At 39.9% G+C, this 22,491-nt stretch overlaps 1 protein-coding gene across 1 annotated transcript in view; it reads left to right on the forward strand.

Annotated features, from left to right (window-relative positions):
- Positions 1–22,491, forward strand: part of FAM168A (family with sequence similarity 168 member A) — a 133,582-nt gene that overhangs the window by 76,220 nt on the left and 34,871 nt on the right. The window contains 1 exon segment of the mRNA XM_030200023.1: positions 13,906–14,031. Within this exon segment, the coding sequence (XP_030055883.1) occupies positions 13,906–14,031 (126 nt within the window).

Consider the following 22,491-nt stretch of genomic DNA (forward strand, 5'->3'; position numbering starts at 1 on the left):
CCCCTTGTACTACTAAAACTTCCAGTTTTACAGCTTCTGGAAGTTGGCCCAAAATGTCATTTTTGCTCAGGCGACATTTTGCAACCCTTTACTTGAGGTCCCCTAGAACCTCCAATTTTTAGTCTTTTGAACTAAAATTTTGCACAGCTTAGTTTTTTATCATAAAGAAACTATGTACCAAATTTCATCAAAATCTGAGATGGTGAGGTGGGGACGACCTTTAAAATTGGTCCACTTGACACGGAATGACTCATGGTCAACAAATGCTAATACCATCCAATTCCTCCAAGAATGGGACGAGTTATGTACAACAACACTAGACAAAATCGCCCCAATCCAAACCAGAATATCGCACAGGAAAAAAACAAACCCATGGTTCACCGAAGAGCTGAAAAAGATTAAAACACAAGTCAGGAAACTAGAACGCGCTTGGAACAAAAAGAAAGACGAACAAACACTAAACGCCTGGAAGCAACTTCGAAGGAAATACAAATATACCATAAAACAGACCAAAAGATTACATTACAAAACAATAATAGGACCAAACTACAAAGACACACATAAACTCTTCTTACTTGTGAACAAACTGTTAGACACCACACCAGTTACAAACAACAGCAAAGACATACCAGATGTTGACAACCTTGCGAAATACTTCAAGGAGAAAATTATACAACTACGAACTAAAATACCCGCCAGCCCTATTGACTACGCCACACTTCTAGATTGCCTAGACCCAGAAGACGGAACATACCCAGCAGACAGAACTTGGACCGAATTCGAACTACTATCAGAAAACCTCATCTCCGGAACACTTAAAAGATTTGCCAAATCCCACTGCAAATTAGACACATGCCCAAACAACCTCATGAAATCAGCTCCTCAACCATTCATAATAGACCTAACAAACCACGTTAACTTCATGTTACAAAACGGACTTTTCCCAAAAGAAAAAGGAAAATTTTTACTCACCCCAATACCCAAAGATACAAAGAAAAGCGCAAGCAAAATAACCAATTACAGACCAGTAGCATCCATACCACTAATAACCAAAATAACCGAAGGAATGGTAACTAAACAACTCACAAACTATCTAAATAAACACTCAGTATTGCATGATGCCCAATCAGGATTCCGGTCGAACCACAGCACAGAAACAGTATTAATCACCCTTGTGACTAAGTTTAAACAAATGATTGCAACTGGCAACAATATACTCCTCCTGCAATTTGACATGTCAAGTGCCTTCGACATGGTTGACCACGAAATCCTATTACACATACTTGAATATTTCGGCATCGGAGGACATGTCCTAAACTGGTTCAAGGGATTTCTAACCCAGCGGTCATATCAAGTCACATCAAATTCAACCACGTCTGCTGCATGGACACCTTAATGTGGAGTACCACAAGGATCACTCCTCTCACCAACCATCTTCAACCTAATGATCCCCTTGGCAAAACTCCTATCAAATCATAACCTCAACCCATATATATACGCCGATGATGTAACAATATACATCCCTTTCAAACAAGACATTAAAGAAATCCTCAATGAAATTAACCAAAGTCTACACATCATGAACACCTGGGCAGATGCATTTCGCTTGAAACTAAATACAGAAAAAACTCAATGCCTGATACTCACTTCCCAGTACAACACGAATGAATTCACCGCTATGAACACACCAAAACTAAACCTTCCAATCTCAGAAACGTTAAAAATCCTTGGAGTCACTATCGACCGCCACCTAACACTCGAAACTCATGCAAACAACACAACCAAAAAGATATTCTACTGCATGTGGAAATTGAAGAGAATAAGACCATTCTTCCCAAGATCTGTCTTTCACAGCCTAGTGCAATCCCTCGTACTCAGCCATCTGGATTACTGCAACTCACTATACGCAGGTTGCAAAGAGCAAATACTGAGGAAACTCCAAACAGCCCAGAACACAGCAGCCAGACTCATCTTCGGAAAACCAAAATTTGAAAGTGCAAAACTCTTACGAGAGAAGCTACACTGGCTCCCACTTAAGGAACGCATTACTTTCAAAGCATGCACATTAGTCCACAAAATCATTCACGGTGAAGCCCCAGCCTAAATGTCTGATCTAATAGATCTACCACTCAGAAATGCTAAAAGATCATCCCGAACTTTCCTCAACCTCCACTTCCCTAATTGCAAAGGCTTGAAATACAAGGCGCTGCACGCGTCAACCTTTTCTTAAATGAGCACGCAATTCTGGAATTCACTGCCACGCAACCTGAAAACGACCTACGAGCAAGCCACCTTCCGCAAACTATTGAAGACCCATCTTTTTGAAAATACTTACGGAAAGAACCAAAACACATAAAGCCCACACCCAGGGTTCAATAATGCTTCAATACAGCCACCCTGAATTCTCATCCTCTGTAATCTCACCATACTCATACTTCTACTCACAGAAAATGTATACCATATGCTTTCTTGTTGTTATGTACTGCCCCTTTTAGTTTCCCGTTGTTCCCCCAATGTTTCAATGCTCTTTTCCATTGTTATATTCCTTACTGATACTCTGAGTTTGTCTCGCTTAACTCCTCACAATGTAATCCATAACCGAGTAGTAATAAATTGTATTTCTATCACTCACAACTTATTGTAAGCCACACTGAACCCGCAAAAAGGTGGGAAAATGTGGGATACAAATGCAATAAAATAAATAAATCAGGATCTGGGTTTGGCTGGAGTAGGAATCAGGATCAAGGCTTGCATATAGCAGGAACAAAGTACAGAACTTGGCTGTAGCAGGAATCAGGAACAGAGCTTGACTGAAACAGAAATCAGGATCAGGGCTTGGCTGGAGCAGGAACTAGGAATAGAGCTTGACTGAAATAGAGTACACAGGAGCAAGGCTTCAAGGACAAATCTTCAGGATCAAAATTCACAGGAATAAGGCTTCAGGAGCAAGACTCAGGAATAAGGCAGGAATTTGGTAAACAGGTATACAACAATATACTATAAAATGTGAACAAAGTATTATATAGTTATTTAAAGATCAGAAACCACTCAGTGTTACAAATAAGCAATAATAGGGGAAACTAAGAAGGAAGAAACTGGAACAAAGCAGGAACATGAAGACAAGGCTAAAAGACGTCTTGTGAAGGCAAAGCATGAAAGTCTCAAGATTCCTTATAAAGGTCCTTACTGATGATATCACAACTTGGAAAGAGGCTTAGAACACACTGAGAAACATAGCAGGGCACCAGAGCATGGCTAAGATATTGGGACATCAGACTGAGGCTTGGATAGACTCTGGAGTGAAGCTTGGATGCAGGTACATCAGAGTGAGGCTTGGACTAGTCTGAACAAGACAAGGCAAGGCTACAGGAACAAACAGAGGCAAGGCTAGAGGCAACATTCTCTGAAATCTGTTGCCAGAGAATGTGTTAATGGGCAGTTAGCTTAGTGGGGTTTAAAAAAGGTTTGGACAGCTTTCTAAAGGAAAACTCCTTAGACCATTAATAAAATGGACTTGGGGGAAATCCACTTCTTATTTCTGGGATAAGCAGCATAAATTTTTTTGTACTTTTTTTTTTTTTTATCTTGCCAGGTATTTGTGACCTGGATTGGCCACTGTTGGAAACAGGATGCTGGGCTTGATGGACCTTTGGTCTGTCCCAGTATGGCAATACTTATATTCTTATGTTCTTAAAATCTCAAATCCAGTCCTATCAGGGTCTAATGTAAGTGTCACCACAAGGAACTGTAGAGGTATTTCCCTGTGATCTCACCTGAGCTGGTCTTGGTTCATACAAGCCTAATTCATCCTAATACATCAAGATGGAGTCTACACCCTCTGACCTGAACATCTTTGTGTCAGCTAGATCCTGTGGAAAATCATTGGCAGGCATGTTCCATCCAAGGACATTCTGTATTACAACCACCCCCTATTATCACCCTGAGAAGCTGAAAGGGGAGTGAGACCCATGGCTCCAAAAAGGCCTGTTTAGAGACAGAGATGCAGACCAGAAAGTTACACTTTCAGGGTCACACAAAACAAAGGACGTTTCTTGCCCAGGGAGTGAGCTGGACAAGAAGAGGATTGGTTCCCTACTGTCACCTGATGGAGAGGTACTAAGAAAGCGGGAACAGAAGAAAGTCAGTCAGTCGGAGACCATCAGAGAGTTTGGACGGACAAGAGAATGGAGAAGACCTGAAAGAAACCCAGCAAGGTTGGAAGGCTCAGTGTGAGCGAGAGACTTTGTTGTTCTAACCTTGTGAGCTGCATATCTGGTGAAAATACCTTTGGGTTCAGCTATACCAGGTCTGAAATACGACACGGGGTGACTGATAAACTGCTGTCTTGAAGACTCTAGAAATCCCATCAGGTCTAGACTGCCCTGAGAAATTGCCATTAAAACATCTTGACCATTATTTTCAGTTTGTTTTTTTTCTTATATAGTGGAAGATAGAAAATTCTTGCAACAGGCAGTAATGATTGAACAGGAATATGCAGATTCTCCAGCACAAACCTCTTAAACATTTCTTGTACTGAAACCCCAGGCTTTTTAATACAATTAAATCGGACACACATTTTTGTGTCTGACTGAATTTTCAAAATTTTCACATTTTACGAATTTTCTTGTACAACTGCTGAGCAAAGAGTGTATATTCTAGTAAATCCAGTTTCCATTTTTTCAAGATGATCTATCCCAGCCAAAAGTGTTTCATGAGTATCCATGTGAGTTTCCAATTTAATAGCTTGAGCAGCACTTTGCCTCAACTGCTGTGATAGCTCTGGCCAAGTGAAACAGTTAAAATCCACAGGTCATCCAAAGATAGTTATAGGCCTTACCAGGTTACATCCTATGACTGGCTAAACTGGCCCCTTCACCAGACTTGATCCGGAGCTAACAGGAGGAGAGACTACTTCCAAAGCTCCTCTGATGGAAAACTTCTCACCGATTTCTTCCTGGTGTCATGGTCCCAACACTGTCTCTGAAATCGACTGAGCTGCACGCCTACCTGCTGTGGGAAAAAGGAGAAGTGAGTCAGCAAAGCACTGCACTCAAGGGGGGCTGGAATCAGCATCAATAGATGGATGATCCTGCCAAAATCAGTTCCCCTTGGGGTAATTCATCTGCTCCCAGAACTTCCTGCTCTTACACCCTCCCAGCTAAAGAATAAATTTATAAGAATTAATTCCTTTTCAAACTGTTCTTACATATCCATTTTTGAACGTAATCAAAAACTTCACTCATATAATTGTATATTTCCTGTAAACTCTTTAATGTCCAGAAATATCAAAATGAAATGAGGGGGTGGAGGTTGGTCAACATCCTGAGCAGACGCATGTGGTGAGTGCTCCTCACATCAGGATTGATTAAGCCCTGAAAATCGTTGCTATTTCTTCAATCTGACGTCCAAAAGTTGCAGAATAAATAGACACTTAGACTACTTTCTTTCAGGTAGGAAAATGAAGATGCAGGTAGTCTCTCACACCATAGGTAGCATTGTGAGAAGGCAAAATGACAAGAGACAACATATAATCAGCAGTGCCATATGAAATATGAGAGCCCAGAGCAATGCAATTGAATCAGCAGTGGAGTAGCCCTTCCAAAGCGTGGCACATGCAGGACTAACCTGGCTGTAGTATTCTGAGCAGTTTGAAGCTTCCTTAAAACACAGTCTTTGCTACCAGTAATCAAATTGGGCCAAGACTAGAGACTGGACAAGTAACCTGAAACATCTATTGAAAAAAAAAGGGCCTGATTCGCTTCGCTTTGAAACTAAAGATAAGTTTTATAAAAATAAAAGCTAGTCCTCTGAATAAAAAAAAAATGTGTGGAACCTCTTGGGGAGCAGAGATGATAGTGGATGGTGTGAATGGGCAGGCTGGATGGGCCATTTTGCCTTTACCTGCTGTCATGGTTCTATGTTTCTTTGAATATATATTCTTTTTACTGCATTGTACAGAGCTCAGCATTGTTTGTTCCCGTCTCCCTCCCTTCCCCCCCAGTTTGATGTTAAGATTGCTTCAGGACAGACATGAATTTATTATACCGATACAGACCAGTGCTTTTCACTCAGCCTCTGAACCCCTAGTATTACTTTAGCTCAATTCCATTTAACACAGTTGAGAACATTGCCGCTGAAACATGGTCACTCATTCATTGCTCTCTGATGAAATAATTTGTGTGTTCCATTTTACAGCTTTTCACTTTGATCTTTCTTTTCCACCTTTTAAAACTCGCTGAAAAAGATGTGCTGCAGCCCACCAGCACTATGAAAGGATATAGTATAAACTTGTTTTATGAGGACCACTGTGTGAAAGAATGGGGGCAGGCTAAAAGTAGAAGTATCATCTCTACTACAAAAGTGTTTTGTAAAGGCAACTTAGGTATCAATATGCCTTTATAAAATAGGCTCCCAGAATTAACTCCATGTACAAAAATCTACATGTGCTCCAAAGCAGGTGCATATATGTGCATAAACTCTATTCATCTATGTGCATATTTAATAAAATAACTATATGTTTGTAACTCTGCCTTTCATCTGCAAAAACTATATCCTGAGAAATGCCTACATGCATATTGTGTAGTAGTAGGCTCTGTCTTATGTTATTTATTTACAGGACCTTGATATACTGCTGATGGCTACAATGATAGTTTCTATTCAATTTTATTTATTTATTTATTTATTTATTGCATTTGTATCCCACATTTTCCCACCTCTTTGCAGGCTCAATGTGGCTTACAATACATCATGATAGGTGGAAATATAATTAGAAAATATACATTTAATGGTACAGAAGGATCTTGGGTAGCATTATAATAAAAATGTCGTAGTAATATAGCAAGCAGATATATTAAGACAGTTCTGAATATATGTGGAGGAGTTGTATTTGTTCATATTTGTTAATCTTTGTGGTATGCCTTATTAAAGAGATGGGTCTTCAGTAGTTTGCGGAAGTTGGTTAGTTTGTAGATCGTTTTTAGGTTGCACGGTAATGCGTTCCATAACTGTGTGCTCAGGTAGGTAAAGTTAGACGCATGCATTAGTTTGTATTTTAGACCTTTGCAGTTGGGGAAGTGCAGATTAATGAATGTTACAATTTTACAAATTAAAACAGGCAGGGAGGGGCAGGAGATAGAAAGATGAATGGAAGGGAGAGAGGAAGAAAGAAGAGAGGGAGAAGAAGGAGCAATTAAGCTGCTATGACCTAGCTGAAGGAAGAGCTGTGTTTTAAGTTTGAATTTAGTATACAATGGTTCTTGCCATGTGTAGGATGGGAGGGAGTTCCAGAGTTTTGGACCTATGTAAATGAAGGCTGTTTCACAAGAAATATCCAGACATAGCAAGGAAAGCAGAGGGAGGTGCAACAGTCTGCTATGTCAGAATCTTAATTTAATGTGAGATGAGATGGGAAGCCAGTGTTTAGATTTCAGAAGGGGCATAACACTGTATGAGTATTGTGGAGTAACTTAACTGCTGTGGATGGGATCAGTTGTGAGCACTTTAAGGCATAAAGAGGTAGTCCAGCCTATTCTTATTTATAATGACATTTGTATCCCACACAGAGTTTCAGGTTCAATGTAGCTTACAATCCAGACAATTTAGTACATAAATATTATAGTCATAAATCTTCTGATAAAGGAAAAATGTTGAGTAAATCTATGACCTGACATATGTTCAGTCTCTGCTTGTGTTTGTGGAAGTTTCCTCTGTCTGCCGAAATGTAGAATTCGGCCATCTGCTGCAGCCTCTCAGCGGCCCGCCACGCCAACAGCTGGAATGTTTGACTCTTTTTTTTGCGGAAAGCTGGAGTACCCTTGAGTTCGGAGAGCTGCCTGCTTGCAACGACAAGAGTGAGTGGAGACCCCGTTTCCTTGCTAGGGCATGATGTCTCCTTGAGCCCTGACCATAGAGCGCCTTCCCCAGAGCCACAGAGCACCAGTTTGCCACTGATGGCATCTCCTCCTCCACAACCAGGAAGTGCTGCGTTGCTGGATCGATGTGAGGCGGTTATACATCCAGCAACGGGCTTAGGAATCCCTGCTTCTCTGGACTCCCAATCGACTGCTGAGGGTCCATCTTGTCCTATGGGTGAACCTTTGGCTGCAGTTGGTGAGCGGCGGATTTCCTCTTTGGTTTAGCAGGTATCCTCTCCATATTCATGTTTGATCTATTCTTACTGTACGCTACCTTGAGTGAATTCCATCAAAAAGGCGGTAAATAAATCTTAAATAAATTTTCCTTCCTTTTTTACTGATAAAACCGGCTGAGGTAACCCTTAATAATTTATGGGCTCTAATTGTAAATCTGGGTAAGGCTTTGTGCCTCTGGGTCCAGATTTTAAAGCAAGAAACACAAGTTCTCAAGTTGAAAATGCAAAATGTTGACTCTGGTGTTAAAAAAAATTAACTGAGAAACAAGAGAAAGACCTGGACACTGCTCAAAAGATCCAAACAACTGTGATTAAAGATGTAGTAAGTTTGAGGAGAAAAGCTGAAACTTTGAGAATTCCTTGAGACGTAATAACTTACGATTTATACATTTTCTCAGAGTTTTTTTTTTTAACTTACTCCTAGGGAAATGTTAGAAGATATAGTAAAGAAAATGTTGATGTGCCTGAGGAATTAGTTCCTCCTTTTTCTCAAATATATTACTTCCCTGGCAAGCCATTGAAAAGCCAGTTGAATGTAGAACAAAATGACTCTCCTCTAGATGTATTGGTTCTACTAGAATCTTTGGATTCCAAGGTGACAATAGCATCAATTTTGTTGGCTGTGATGGCCTTAGCTCCAGATAAAGATTGGTTATTGAAGTTGTTCTGACATTTTTAGTCTTTAAAATTCAAGTTTTTCTAGATGTATCCAGACACTCAGAAGTTGTCAGTTTCTTTTACTTAAACCAGGGGTGCTCCAGATTGGTGCTGTTTTTTTACTTCCAATATCCCTGTAAATGTGTAGTTCATTAGCAGTCTGTTAAATATATGTTTTTTGAACCTTCGCATTTTACTGACTTTCTAGCAGCTAAAAGACTTATGGGGGCTTGTTAACATCGATTAACTCATTTGAATTAAGTATTCCATCATGTTAGGTTTAATTTCTTTGTTTATTTTTCTTCTCAAGAGTTTTCACTACTGTAGTCTAGGATTCGGTTGTGCAATGATTGTAATCGTATGAAATTTCAAGGTTTCTGATGCATTTTTTCATAATATAAGATTTTGCTGATACCAACAAACCTAGATATAGGCTAAAGGCTTACAAATATTGCTCATGTTATGTGTTAATATTTTATAGCCTGTTGGGAAAAGCTATTTTATTAACCTGTCTAGTGCCATTCTGCTTTGTGATATGTATTGTAGTAGAGGTACACGTTGACTAACTGAAAATACTGGAATTCTTTTTCTTTATGTAGAAATCTAATTTTAAGAAGCAGAGTTTGTCAAGCCTCTGCTGTTCTTGGTTTTTGTACAGTTCACCTTGTGCAAGAATTAACTTTTTTTTTTAGTATTATTTTTCCAATGGAAGTCCAGGAGTGCATTAACAACTTGCTGGTGTAGTGGGAAAAACAATAATGGTGCAGTGTTAGCATTTTGAGTATAAATGATACTATTATTAGCATTTGTATAGCGCTACCAGACGCACGCAGCGCTGAACACCTGATACAAAGAGACAGTCCCTGCTCAAAAGAGCTTACAATCTAAATAATACAGACAGACAAGACAGTTATGGGTGAGGGAAGTAATGGGAGCTAAAAAGCAGCAGTGAAAAGGTGGGTTTTCAGCTTAGATTTAAAAACAGGTAGAGATGGAGCTAGACGTATAGGTCTAGGAAGTCTATTGCAATATGACTTTGGAAATTAGTTGTCCAAAACTGTAGCTTGCTTGGTTGATCATAAACTATAAAACCAACATCAGTAAACAGATAAGTTATAAAACATGACATAGTTACTGGAAGTTTTTTCTAATTTTGTACTTAGCAGAATATGGAAGAAATTGCATTTGTGGCTTTCTTGGGGAGGTCTCCAGTCTTTGACTGCGTGTTTTTTGTAGCCCCCTATTTTGTATCAGTTGAGGGTTTGTCCGTGTTCTGCATGTGCGACTGAGGTGAAAGATTCTGCAGGCATGTAGTGTCTGTGTAGGAATCTGTAACAGTCTAGCTTGTTCCAGTTTCCAATTAGTGTGTATATTGATATATAAGGTGAGAAATAGTCTGATAGTAAATCATATGTTAGATTTAATGTCAATAAATGTATTTTGAAAATAATTAGCAGATTAGGATGAATAACAAACATAGATTGGCTACAGAAACAAGAGTGTGGCAAAAATCAACCAAAACATTCTGCAAAAATCAATTGACCATTTGGAATTTACAGTAAAGAATATTGTATGTTTTAATATTTGTAAATTGGTTGCCTGAGTATATCATTTGTACCAATAGAATGTATAATACAGTAATGTACATACTAACAAGTGGGTTTTTTTGTTGTTGTTTTTTTTGGGGGGGGGGGGGGGGCTTGAGAGAGAGAGCCTGTTGTTAAAAATTTTACCAGCATACCACTGATTAAATGGTCAGTATTGTCAATGGAGAAGGGTAGATAGTGGGGTTCCCCAGGGGTCTGTGCTGGGACCGCTGCTTGTTAACATATTTATAAATGATCTACACATGGGAAAATTGCAAGAGGACGTTTAAAAACTGGGAGACTGGGCATCCAAATGGCAGATGACTTTTAATGTGAGCAAGTACAAAGTGATGCATGTGGGAAAGAGGAACCCAAACCATAGTTACGTGACGCAAGGTTCCACATTAGAAGTCACTGCCCAGGAAAAGGATCTAGATGTCATTGTTGATGATACGTTGAAACCCTCTGCTCAGTGTGCATCGGTGGCTAAGAAAGCAAATAGAATGTTAGGAATTATTAGGAAAGGAATGGAAAATAAAATGAGAATGTTACAAAGCCTTTGTATTGCTCCATTGTGAGACTGCACCTCAAATACTGTGTGTAGTTCTGGTCACCACATCTCAAATAAGTTATAGTGGAATTAGTAAATGTACGGAGAAGGGTGACAAAAATAATAAAGGGGTGGGATGACTTCCCTGTGAGGAAAGGCTAAAGCAACTAGGGCTCTTCAGCATGGAGAGGGGAGATATGATATAGGTTTATAAAATACTGAGTGGAGTGGAAGAGGTACATGTGAATCACTTTTTAACTCTTTCCAAAAATACTAAGACTAGGGGGTACGCAAGGAAGCTACTAAGTAGTAAATTTAAAACGAATCAGAGAAAATATTTCTTCACTCAATGAGTAGCTAAACTCTGGAATTCTTTGCCAGGGAATGTGGTAAAAGTGGTTAGCTTAGCAGGGTTTAAAAAAGCTTTGGCTAATTTCCTAAAAGAAAAGTCCATAAGCCATTATTTAGATGGACTTGGAAAAATCCTCATATTCTAGGAAAAGCATCATAAAATCTGTTTTGCTGTTCTGGGATCTTGCCAGGTACTTGTGACCTAGATTAGCCACTGTTGAAAACAGGATGCTGAGTTCGATGGACCTTCGATCTGTCCCAGTATGGCAATGCTTATGTTCTCATAATATGTAAACCACTTTGATTGTAATCACAGAAAGGTGGTGTATCAAATCCCCTTTCCCTTCCCTGCCCCCCTTTTAATTTCATTACTGTGTTACCTGCTATGTTTATAGTCATAAACTTTGTCTTTTTGCTAGATACAGTTAATCCAATCTGTTCACCAACATGTATTATTCTATCTGTCTTGGTCTGCTTTGCCTGACGAGAACTCAACAAAAAGGCCACACCTGCAGAGTCCAAATCCTCTAACCGGATGTTTTCAAGCCATGTGATTCCTGTACCACAATTTTAAAAAAAAATAGACAAAAGTATAGTAAAGCAAATCCATACAGACAATTGAAAATTTAAGAAAAAACAAACCCATGATTCAGATCTGGCAAATGCTTTATAAAATTTACCCCCTTTATGCAAAATTGATTAATGATGTCTCTGGATAAACACAGCAGCGATACATGTTGCAACATTGCATTTCTGTGTATATGATTTTTATAGTGGAAAAGCTGTGTGTTCCAAATTTCCAAGGATATAATTATATCATTGTAAAGCAAAAGGTATTACAGATACCTTAAAAGGGCATACCACAATATGTTAATTGCTCCAAAGCAGAAGGTTAAAGCATAGGAGAAAGCCTTCACGACAGCGGAGGAATCCTGAAAATTTTCCTAATTTGTAGAAATAGTGATGCCTTAAAAATATCAAGGTGATGGCAATTAAGTGTGTATCCAACTTCCACAGTATCCCAAAAATCCTTAGGAGGGGGTTCCTGACATGTAAATTCTTCCTATTACCCAACTCCACTTATATCTTTAAACAGTACTTATACAATCTTTAAGGGACATAAAGACTAGGATCTATCAGATTCTCATGTCACCACCATTTTGGCTTTAATTGTGAGCCATGCACTGTCTTATGGTTGGCATGTATTCGTCATTCAATTCGGAAACATTGAGAGAGCGACGGACAGGTTTCTAGCTTCGATTGAGGAGACAGAACCTTTATACAGTACTAGGTGCGAAACATGAATTCATGTTGGATTATATGTCTCTGAGATGAATGTTCGTTATGAATGAGACTATAGAAATATGAAGAAAAGAGGTCATTTTAAGCTAAGTACAATTTTGCAAGTTTGAATATTGGACTAAGTTAAGTTGATTGAAAGTCTTGGAAAAAAAAGTTTTAAAATATGGATCGAATGACGAATACATGCCCACCATAAGACAGTGCATGGCTCACAATTAAAGCCAAAAATGGTGGTGACATGAGAATCTGATAGATCCTAGTCTTTATGTCCCTTAAAGATTGTAATAAGTACTGTTTAAAGATATAAGTGGAGTTGGGTAATAGGAAGAATTAAGTGTGTATGGCACGTTATCCCAACTGTCTTAAAGTCTCTTCTAAGAAAGAACTTTAAATAATTTGATAGACTGGCCAGTGATTTTGATTGACATCTGTTTTAACCAGGGTGGGGGGAGCTTTGCCTGTTTGAGAAAGGGAAATGGGACTTGATATACTGCCTTTCTGAGGTTTTTGCAACTACTTTCAAAGTAGTTTACATATATTCAGGTACTTATTTTGTACCAGGGGCAATGGAGGGTTAAGTGACTTCCCCAGAGTCACAAGGAGCTGCAGTGAGAATTGAACTTAGTTTGTCCACTGCACTAACCACTAGGCTACTCCTCCACTCCACACCAGGGCAGACTGAGAAACAGAGAAAAATGGATGCAGTAATAGAGAGATCTGTGAGAAAAGGGAACTGGCATACAAGCACACTCTGCCTGGAAAAGGAAAATATGTACGCATACTTTGGACACATGAAACCCCATAAAAAGAATTGAATTAGCGCAAGTTTGAAACTTGTGACTTGTAGCACTAGTCATCAAGCTGAAGCATTGACAGCAGATGCTACTGCTCACGTGTTTGAAGCTTGTACTATTCCAACTACTTTTTGTGTTTCCTAAAAAGGAAAACTCTTGTTTTAATGTTTCCTGGAAGTTTATAGAATAGGTATTCAAATAATGCATTGTACATGATAATCGTTGAGTTCTTGTGCCTTATAAACATAGAGAGCCAGGTATGTACATATCTATATGTAGGTACATCTGTAGATATCCATATTATTTTAACAGATTCTGAAATGTTAATAAAATGATATTCTGCAAAACTTTAATACACACATTCCTTTTTGAGAGTTTTCTTATGATGAATTAGACAATTTTTTATTGAAACCTGTGAAAAGGAATGCTTCATTTGTTTCAGTTTATGCAACCTTGGGATTTTTTTTTTATGCATAACCCCTTTCTCCCACCACTCTTTCTCTCTTTTCACCATAGCTACACTGCTGATGAAGCAGGCCTGGCCTCAGACTTCCTCCTCTTGTGCCACAGAGGGAACCTTCCATCTCCCAGTGGATACTGGGACTGAGAACAGGACCTACCAGGCTTCCTCTGCAGCATTCAGTAATGCATCTTTTTTATTAATTATACATGTAACCATTTGGACAGGGAGCATGAATATAATATATACTGTGAACTCCTTGAATCCTTCCAGCAGTCATCAGTGCAACTCTGAAGGTTCTAGGTCAGTGGATGTTTTAAAAAAAGGTTATTCTAGGGAGTAGAATAGACCCCTAAAAACCAATATGGCTTAACTTATTTCTCCATCGACAAGCAGGATAAATCAGCCACACAAGTGGGTGGTGTCATCCGTTGACACCAATGAAAAGAATTTGTTAGACTGCTCTAGAAAACCTTTAAAAGCTTTTCTCACAAGACTTCTTGCTGGGCCCACTGTTGTGTAGATCTCCTCAGTCTGTTTCTTCACAATGCTTCGTTTTAATAAATCTTTGTGATTTTTCACCTCTTCATTCACTTTCCTTTTCTTTTCCAGTCTTGTTAGCCTCCTTAGAACTTTATATTGCACTTAATAAGATTATTTCTTTTTCATCGAAGGTGCTTGGTCCAAGTATTCTTGGTGAGGCCACCTTCCAGTGACTTTGTTCGGCCTCTCTTGATTTCGCCTTTTCAAATCAGTTTTCTCACTATGTCAGAGAACAGGGCCAGCAGCTTCATATTTGCCTGAAAGATGTTGACTACAGAGCTTCAGCTGAAATACCTGCACTGTCTAGGCCTTGGACATGATATCCCTAGCTTTGATCTGTATTAAGATTTATAAAAATAAAATGGAGAGTAATCATCAATATATATATATATATATATATATATATATATATATATATATCCAAGTAAAGTAATAGTACTACTTAACATTTCTAAAGCGCTACTAGGGTTACGCAGCGCTGTACAATTTAACATGGAAGGACAGTCCCTGCTCAAGGAGCTTACAATCTAAAATCGGTGTCATAGAAGTGCGCACATGATCATTTGGATGACTGTCCTTATAGCCTAAATAAAAGGCTGAGAGAGGCACTTTTATAATCATTCACCCTGAAAATTTTAACCCAGTTATCAAAAATACAAAATACATGTAAAACAAAACAACAAACCTACATGTGTTCATTGGGATCCAAAATAACCTTTTGATACACTATCTCTGCAGTATTTAAAGTGCAGCAGAGATAGTTCAACAACAATTCCAGTACAACATACTGTGGCAGTCCTAAATGTTAAATCTGTGCCGAAACAGCAGGACCTGAGATAGAAGAACAGCTGGGGGTGGGAGAAAGGAAAAGAGGAGAAGAATTCAAAATAATAATCATAGCCAGTGATATTTTTTTTTTAAACTGCTGCTGCTGCTTCTCCTCTTCCCCCCCCCCCCCCCCCCCCTCAAAAAAATTGTATCTTTTTTTTACATGCTGAAAGATGGGAAATAATAGAGAAACATGATAGCCAGTCTGGAACTGGGAGCTAAAGAAACTTGTGGAATTGTGAACTAAAGAAACATGCATGAGTTGAATTGTTCTGAGGAAAACAGATCACTTAAATGTTCTGTCACCCTGTCGGTGTGGGTCAGAACGTTTTACTGCCAACCCTGCTTCCCAGCCCTAGCACGATCTTGCACAAACATCAGTTGAGCCCCAGGCAGAGCATTCTGGCATCTTTCTGTGTCAGAGAAGAGGGCAAGGCTTCTCTTTCGAGGCCTCCACATGCTCTTACAGATGTCATATGTTTCACAAATCTGTTTAATATTTAGAACAGATTTCCGTAAGGCATTTTCTCCCTTAGGCAAAATATATGACAGTAACCAGTAGAGCCTATAGAATTCTTCTCATTTGTAAGGCAAACTGTATTCAGCAGCATTTACCCTGAAAAGTGTCAAGGGAGAAATATCATACATTTGTCACTGAACATAGAAAGTCGTTTGTGCCAGAGGATATCTTTGTGCTATGTTTGTGTGATGGGTGAGGATGGCTTTCTGCCTAGAATGCACTGTTTGACTGCTTTGCTGTGTATTAACACTTCTTCATGTATACTTCAGGGAACAAACTTTACTAAAATAACATTGGGGCCCTTTTAATATGCCACATAAGCGTCTACGCGTGCCAAAATGGAGTTACTGCCCGGCTACCTCATGGCTCTTGCGGTAATTTCATTTTTGGTGCACGTCTGAAAAATAATTTTTATTTTCGGACATACGTATTGGGCACACGCCAAGTGGCATTTGACGTGCTTAGGTCATTACTTCGCGGTTACCTTTACTGCTAGGTCAATGGCTGGCAGTAAGGTCTCAGACCCAAAATGGACGCGTGGCAATTTTTGGCAAAAATTTTAAAAAGACATTTTTTTACAGGTGCGCTGAAAAATGATTCTGCGTGCGCCAAAACACGCATCTACACTACCGCAGGCCATTTTTCAACAAGCCTTTGTAAAAGGGCCCCATTGTCTAGAAATCTTTTCATGCATGGTTTTTCACCTAGAATATGCTCCTGTCTCATGAGAAATGAAATAGCTGAACTGCAAGCTTTGTAGTACAATTAGTATGTGTTGTACCATGGAATACAGCTCAGTCCTATATGCTTAACATCTGTGAAGTTGCGTTGCCTAAGGAAAAGGTAGTTTTCCACTGCTGCCTCCTGCCCATTTACCTATAAAGTTTATACATTCTATTAATGTTAGTTGGAAAAAAAATCTGTACCCCCTTCGGTGCTTTTGCAATCAAGGCCATTACAATAGGGGAGTATAAGACAGCGCGGGGTGGCACCTGCTGAGAGCAGCAGCAGCAATAGTGGTAACACAACAGGCTGTGATGGCCATACAAATGCAAAGAACCATCAGCACCCTAAATCGATGTTTCTCAAGCCAGTCCCGGAGTAAAACTTGGCCTAGCCGATTTCAGGATATCCTCAATGAATATGCATTGGATTGGAATGCCATAGAGGAAATCCATGCCAGTCTATCTTAGGCATATTCTTTGTGGATATCATGAAAACCAGAGTGGCTAGGGTCTACTACAGGACTGGTTTGAGAAACTTCTCTTATAAATGCTTCATCTTCACGTCAATCATATGAGGGTTAATGCTGTCAAACCATTATTGTTTTATCATTACTGTATTAGGTTTTCTTTTTGTAAGTTCTTTGACTCATTTGTATCTATCCCTCTAGCTCAGCTTTTAGCTGGTAGTTTTGTTGGGAGCTATGTGGGGTTTCCAGGGGCTTAAGTAGCAAGATTACATTCTCCCCTATTAAAGGAGAGCATAGAAAAGTTAGACTCCACTTCTATGCTTCACAAATTGTAATGCTTCTCTTATAAACCTATCCTTTCTGCTTTAACATTGCCCCTCACAGCCCCATAATATTTTCTAGCAATTCTAGGCTTCCTAAGAGACCTAACACAGTTAAAGGGCCCCTCTCCTACTGTTTTGTATTACATTAGTCTATTAAAAGAACTACACTGCTTGTTTTCAGAACCAACGGGGCTTGTTACTGCTGAGAAGACTGGCAACACTCAGTGGACATGAGAGAGACAGAAGACCACAGGCAAGGGTGGGGGGGGGGGGGGGGGAAAGGTCATAAAGGATATGAAGGAGGAGGAGAGGGATGGGGAGGATGTATCTGTAAGGAAAAGGAAGGGCAGAAGGCGGCCTTGAGGAAGAGAAGAGAGAGGTGATATCAAGGAGTGAGGGAAAAGATGGTTTAGTGGGCAGTGTTCTTAGCTCTGTGTCCTGTAATTTTGGTTGAGAAACATTATAGTATCAAAGTATATGATATCAGGAAAGCAGCAATTGACCTGTCCATTCTACCCAGTTATTCGTCTCCACACTGCTAGGGATGCATTCCAGCTGCCAGCCCTATGACATTACTGCCTATATGATATCACTCCTTCTCCAGGATTGATATTGCTGCTTTGTACGCTCCCTTCTTGGGTATATGTAATCTCCTATTCACACGCTGCACACCTACTTTCCCTCATCTAACTACAAAGCTTTGTATAATAAACTGGATATGGACAGATGGCAGAAAATATTAGCAAGTTCTAGGCTAGTTTAATATCATAGTACCACAAAGACAGTGTCCAGCCTCCACCAACCTGCAGACCAGAACCCATGTGGCTTTTTGTAGAGGGGGTAGGGTCCACCTGTGTTCTGTCTTGCAACGTTCAAGGTGTTAGGCTCATTCTGCTTAAATTAAGGAAATTATATAAATGTAAATTGTTCTTACCAGTGGCATTACTTTTTACTAGAATTTAGGTAGGATGTAATGAATAGAGTCCTTCTTAGCAACGGTTGAGTTTCAGTTCGTTCAAGTCTTTTTGTATGCAGTAAGGGCAATTCTGTAAGATGGCACTTACAGTTAGTTACCCAGGAGAATCGGCACTTAGGAGCATAAGTAGCAGCAAATCAACTGAGCACCATTTTGTAAGGGTGCATGTAAGTGACTTAGCTTTGTAAATGCAAGGGGTTGTTCACATTGGTGGAGCATGAAGAGGGCTGCCACTTACACAAACAACTTACAGATTACAGATAGTTATTCACACCCATGCTGTATTTAGGCACCCACAGTTACACCAAATCTGTGGCTGGGGTAACTGCGGGTGCCCAAATGTTAAACACAGATACCAGGGTATGATAGTATTCTGTAACAGAATCTGGGTACCCAGATGCCTTTGTAACATAGGCTGTAACCTAAGCTGCATTGGCACACCTAAAAAGAGATGCCCCCTTGTAGAATTACGTCACACATCAATACTTTTATTTTTACAATTATTTATTTATTACATTTATACCTGCGCTTTCCCACTCAAAGTAGGTTCAATGCGCCTTAGTAACAGGGATTACAGAGTTTTGATGAAGAAATATAAGTTAAGTATAATAGAATAATAAAAGAAATAGGTAGGTAGAGAAGGGCGAAAGTGAAAGGAGTAGGAGAGGTATGAGCAAGGGAAAGTGAGCATTGGAGGAGGGGTATAGGAGGTGGAGGGTGATGAGACATGGGATAAGCGTAGGGAAATTAGGTGGTAGAAGTAGTCTTGGTCAATGTCGCTTTCTCCTGGATATGTAATGGGTAGATGAGTTCATAGGATTAACCTGGATCATTTGGGTAGGCTTGCTTGAACAGTTGAGTTTTTACTGATTTCCGGAAGGGTAGATAATACAAAACAGACACAAAAGTGCTTCTTTCGACCGAACGCCAAAGCGCTGCAGTCCACCCCTGACAACACAGAGGCTACTACCACTGAACTTCAGAAAACGAGACGTCCAGAACTAAAGACCTGTCATAGCATACCAACCGTGAGGCACAAAACCAAAACCAGTCTGCAGACCACACTAGACTAAAACATACCGGGTGGGTTCTTGACCGGTCTGGAGGTCTAGAGGAAAGAAAATTAGTAGGTAAGGCCTAATTTCACCTTCCTCAGCGACCCTCCAGACCAGTCAAGACGCTTGGGAAGTACCAAAGCAGTAAATAGTCTAAGGGCGGGAACCCCAAAAACCAGAAGTCAGAACTACCGCACCAAAACTCGCATCCTTTCTAGCCTGCACATCAATCCTATAATGCTTCACAAAAGAATGCAGAGAGGACCAGACAGCCGCTCTGCAAATATCTTGAGGAGGAATCAAACTACTTTCAGCCCAGGAGGAAGCCACCCCCCAAGTAGAATGCGCCTTAAGTACCGAAGGCACCTCACGCCCCTTGAGCAGTTATGCCGAAGAAACTGCCTCTTTCAACCATCTGGATATCATTGCTTTAGAAGCTGCAGCACCCTTCTTAGATACCCTTAGTGTATTATAAATGCAGTATTAAATAAAAAAAAACCAAGGCAGTCTTAAAATATAATAATGAGCATTAAGTACAGTAACAAATCATAATAATAAGCCTTACTATAACCTATCCAGTCCTCTGCTCTCACTAAAGAACCAGAGAGAGGTAGAAAACTTAACAGATACAGGCTAGGCTATCCAGCCATAAAATATGCACACTTCCACTCTGTTTTACACAAGAGACCATCATAAGGTGTCATTTTGTTATCCAGTAGAATCAAATCGCAAGGCCTCTCTAGACCACACAGTGCACAAGTGCTGACCCTCTGAGATTCCTCCATGCTTAAGACTTTTCATGGTCATTGAACATGGCAATGATCTCCTTACAGCTTGCAGCATGATCTGAGGGCTACCCACTAATAGGTTAAATGAAGGTCACAAGGGTTAAACATTTTTGTGTTATCCCAGGGGGGCACAGATCTTTGCCCAAGTTGCAATGGGGAAGAAAACAGTTATGGAACAGATGGTCTTCTATTTATGGATTTTGCGCATATTGCCTGAAACAGATAGCAAGATACAGAAGTAAAGCAGACTGTCAGTTTATTACGTTTGTCATAGCCATGCCCCAGTATAGAATTTCCTCCTTTTTAAATAATTTCAAATTAAGATCATCAGCACAGCAGGTACTCCCCTATAACCCTTCCATTTAAAATGGGAGTGACTTAAGTGGAAGGAGCTTTCACAGTTACAATGCATCCTCAGGAATAGAACAAGCTAAAAGTTCTAAGGAAAAAGGGTAACATATGAGTAGAATTATATTCTGAAAGAAAAAAAATCAAATTAAAATCTTCAAGTCCAAGGTCAACATAATATTAAATATATGTTTCCCTAAGATATAGAAAAAGGATCCATAGTAACAATGAGGAGCACCATATCAGGAAATAAAATGAAAGCTATCTCAAATTGGGACAGATTCAGCCACTAATAAAAACTTATAGTAGGATAAACATTAGTTACTGCACCTAACAACATATTGGTAAACTCAAGGAGCCAATTTTCAGTGGTAACCAGCTTAAGTCAAATGCTGGCTGCGGAACTTAGCTTAATCCATATATTCACTGCCACTCTCACATTAGTAATGACGCTGAAATTTACAGATAGTGCAGACACTGTGCCAACAGCATTATCCGAATAGCAGCTGAACGTTGCCACTCTCCAGTAATTTTTACATCAACTTTGCTGTACCTCTTTTTATACAGGTAATATTCATCCATTTGCTGATTAAACAGCCCAGTATTAGCCATATATTAATTTAAAAATATATTGATAGACAAGTTAAATATTCACTGGCAGCAGGTGAATATGTAACATTTTGATTATAGACCCATGATATATGACCCATATAACTGGAGGCACAGCATGTTTTTTTTACATTATATTATATATCAAGGGGTCCTTTTACCAAACAGTGGTAAAAAGTGGCCGTAGCACACCCTTAAGCAGGTCATTCCTGCGCGCAATGGCCATTTTACACCGCTGGGGTAAGATGGCAGATTTTCAGAATTTTTCAATAATGGTCGCACACTAATATTCACATTAACATGTGAGTCCCTACCAGCAGCAGTAGGGACTCAAGTGCTAAGCCTGCACTAACTGATCAGCAAGGAACACGCCCCCTGCATCAAAAAAATATGTTTTAGCAAGCGGGTAGCATGTGCACATGGCAAAATTACTGCAAGATGCCTCGGCTCATCCCGCAGGACACCATTTTTTGCTGCGTTAGTGCTTACCTCAGCTTTCTAAAAGGGCCCCTAAATTTATTGTATACCACATGTACCTTTTACAGCTCATAGTGGATTCTCAGTAAGAGCAGTCAGGCATACCTGGGGAATTACATCCTGTCACGATTCTTATACAGATTTTAAACTTAAAAAGTGCATTTTTAAAACCTAAGTAGTACATATTTGGAATAAATATGTATTCAATAATTTTCAAAAGATCTTACAGTTATGAAGAGATCTAATTACTTCTGACAATATATTCCACATTTTGACATCTTGGTACACAAAAGTTTTGAAATGGCACCAATTTATATTTCACCCTTTTTTGGACTCAAAAAATGATATATTTTCTGCCTAAGTGGCATGGAGGGGCATAATCGAACAGTTGTCATGAGGGCGTCCTCGCAGGATGGCCCCATAAAGGGGCGGGGAAACCTGTATTATCAAAACGAGATGGGCGTCCATCTTTCGCTTCGATAATACGGTCGGGGACGCCCAAATCATGAAATTTAGGTCGACCTTAGAGATGGTCATCCTTAGGTCGTTTTTGAGATGGTCGTCCCTGGTTTTCAGCCATAATGGAAACCGAAGACGCCCATCTCAAAAACGACCAAATCCAAGCTATTTGGTCGTGGGAGGAGCCAGCATTCATAGTGCTCTGGTCCCCCTTACATGCCAGGACACCAACCGGGCACCCTAGGGGGCACTGCAGTGGACCACAAATTGCTCCCAGGTGCATAGCTCCCTTACCTTCGGTGCTGAGCCCCCGAAACCCACTCCCCACAACTGTACAATACTACCATAGCCCTAAGGGGTGAAGGGGGACACCTACATGTGGGTACAGTGGGTTTTGGGGGGGGCTTGGAGGGCTCAACATTTACCACCACAAGTGTAACAGGTAGAGGGAGGATGGGCCTGGGTCCGCCTGCCTGAAGTGCACTGCACCCACTAAAAACTGCTCCAGGGACTTGCATACTGCT

This window comes from Microcaecilia unicolor, chromosome 4 (genome assembly GCF_901765095.1).
Source record: "Microcaecilia unicolor chromosome 4, aMicUni1.1, whole genome shotgun sequence".
Taxonomy (NCBI): domain Eukaryota; kingdom Metazoa; phylum Chordata; class Amphibia; order Gymnophiona; family Siphonopidae; genus Microcaecilia; species Microcaecilia unicolor.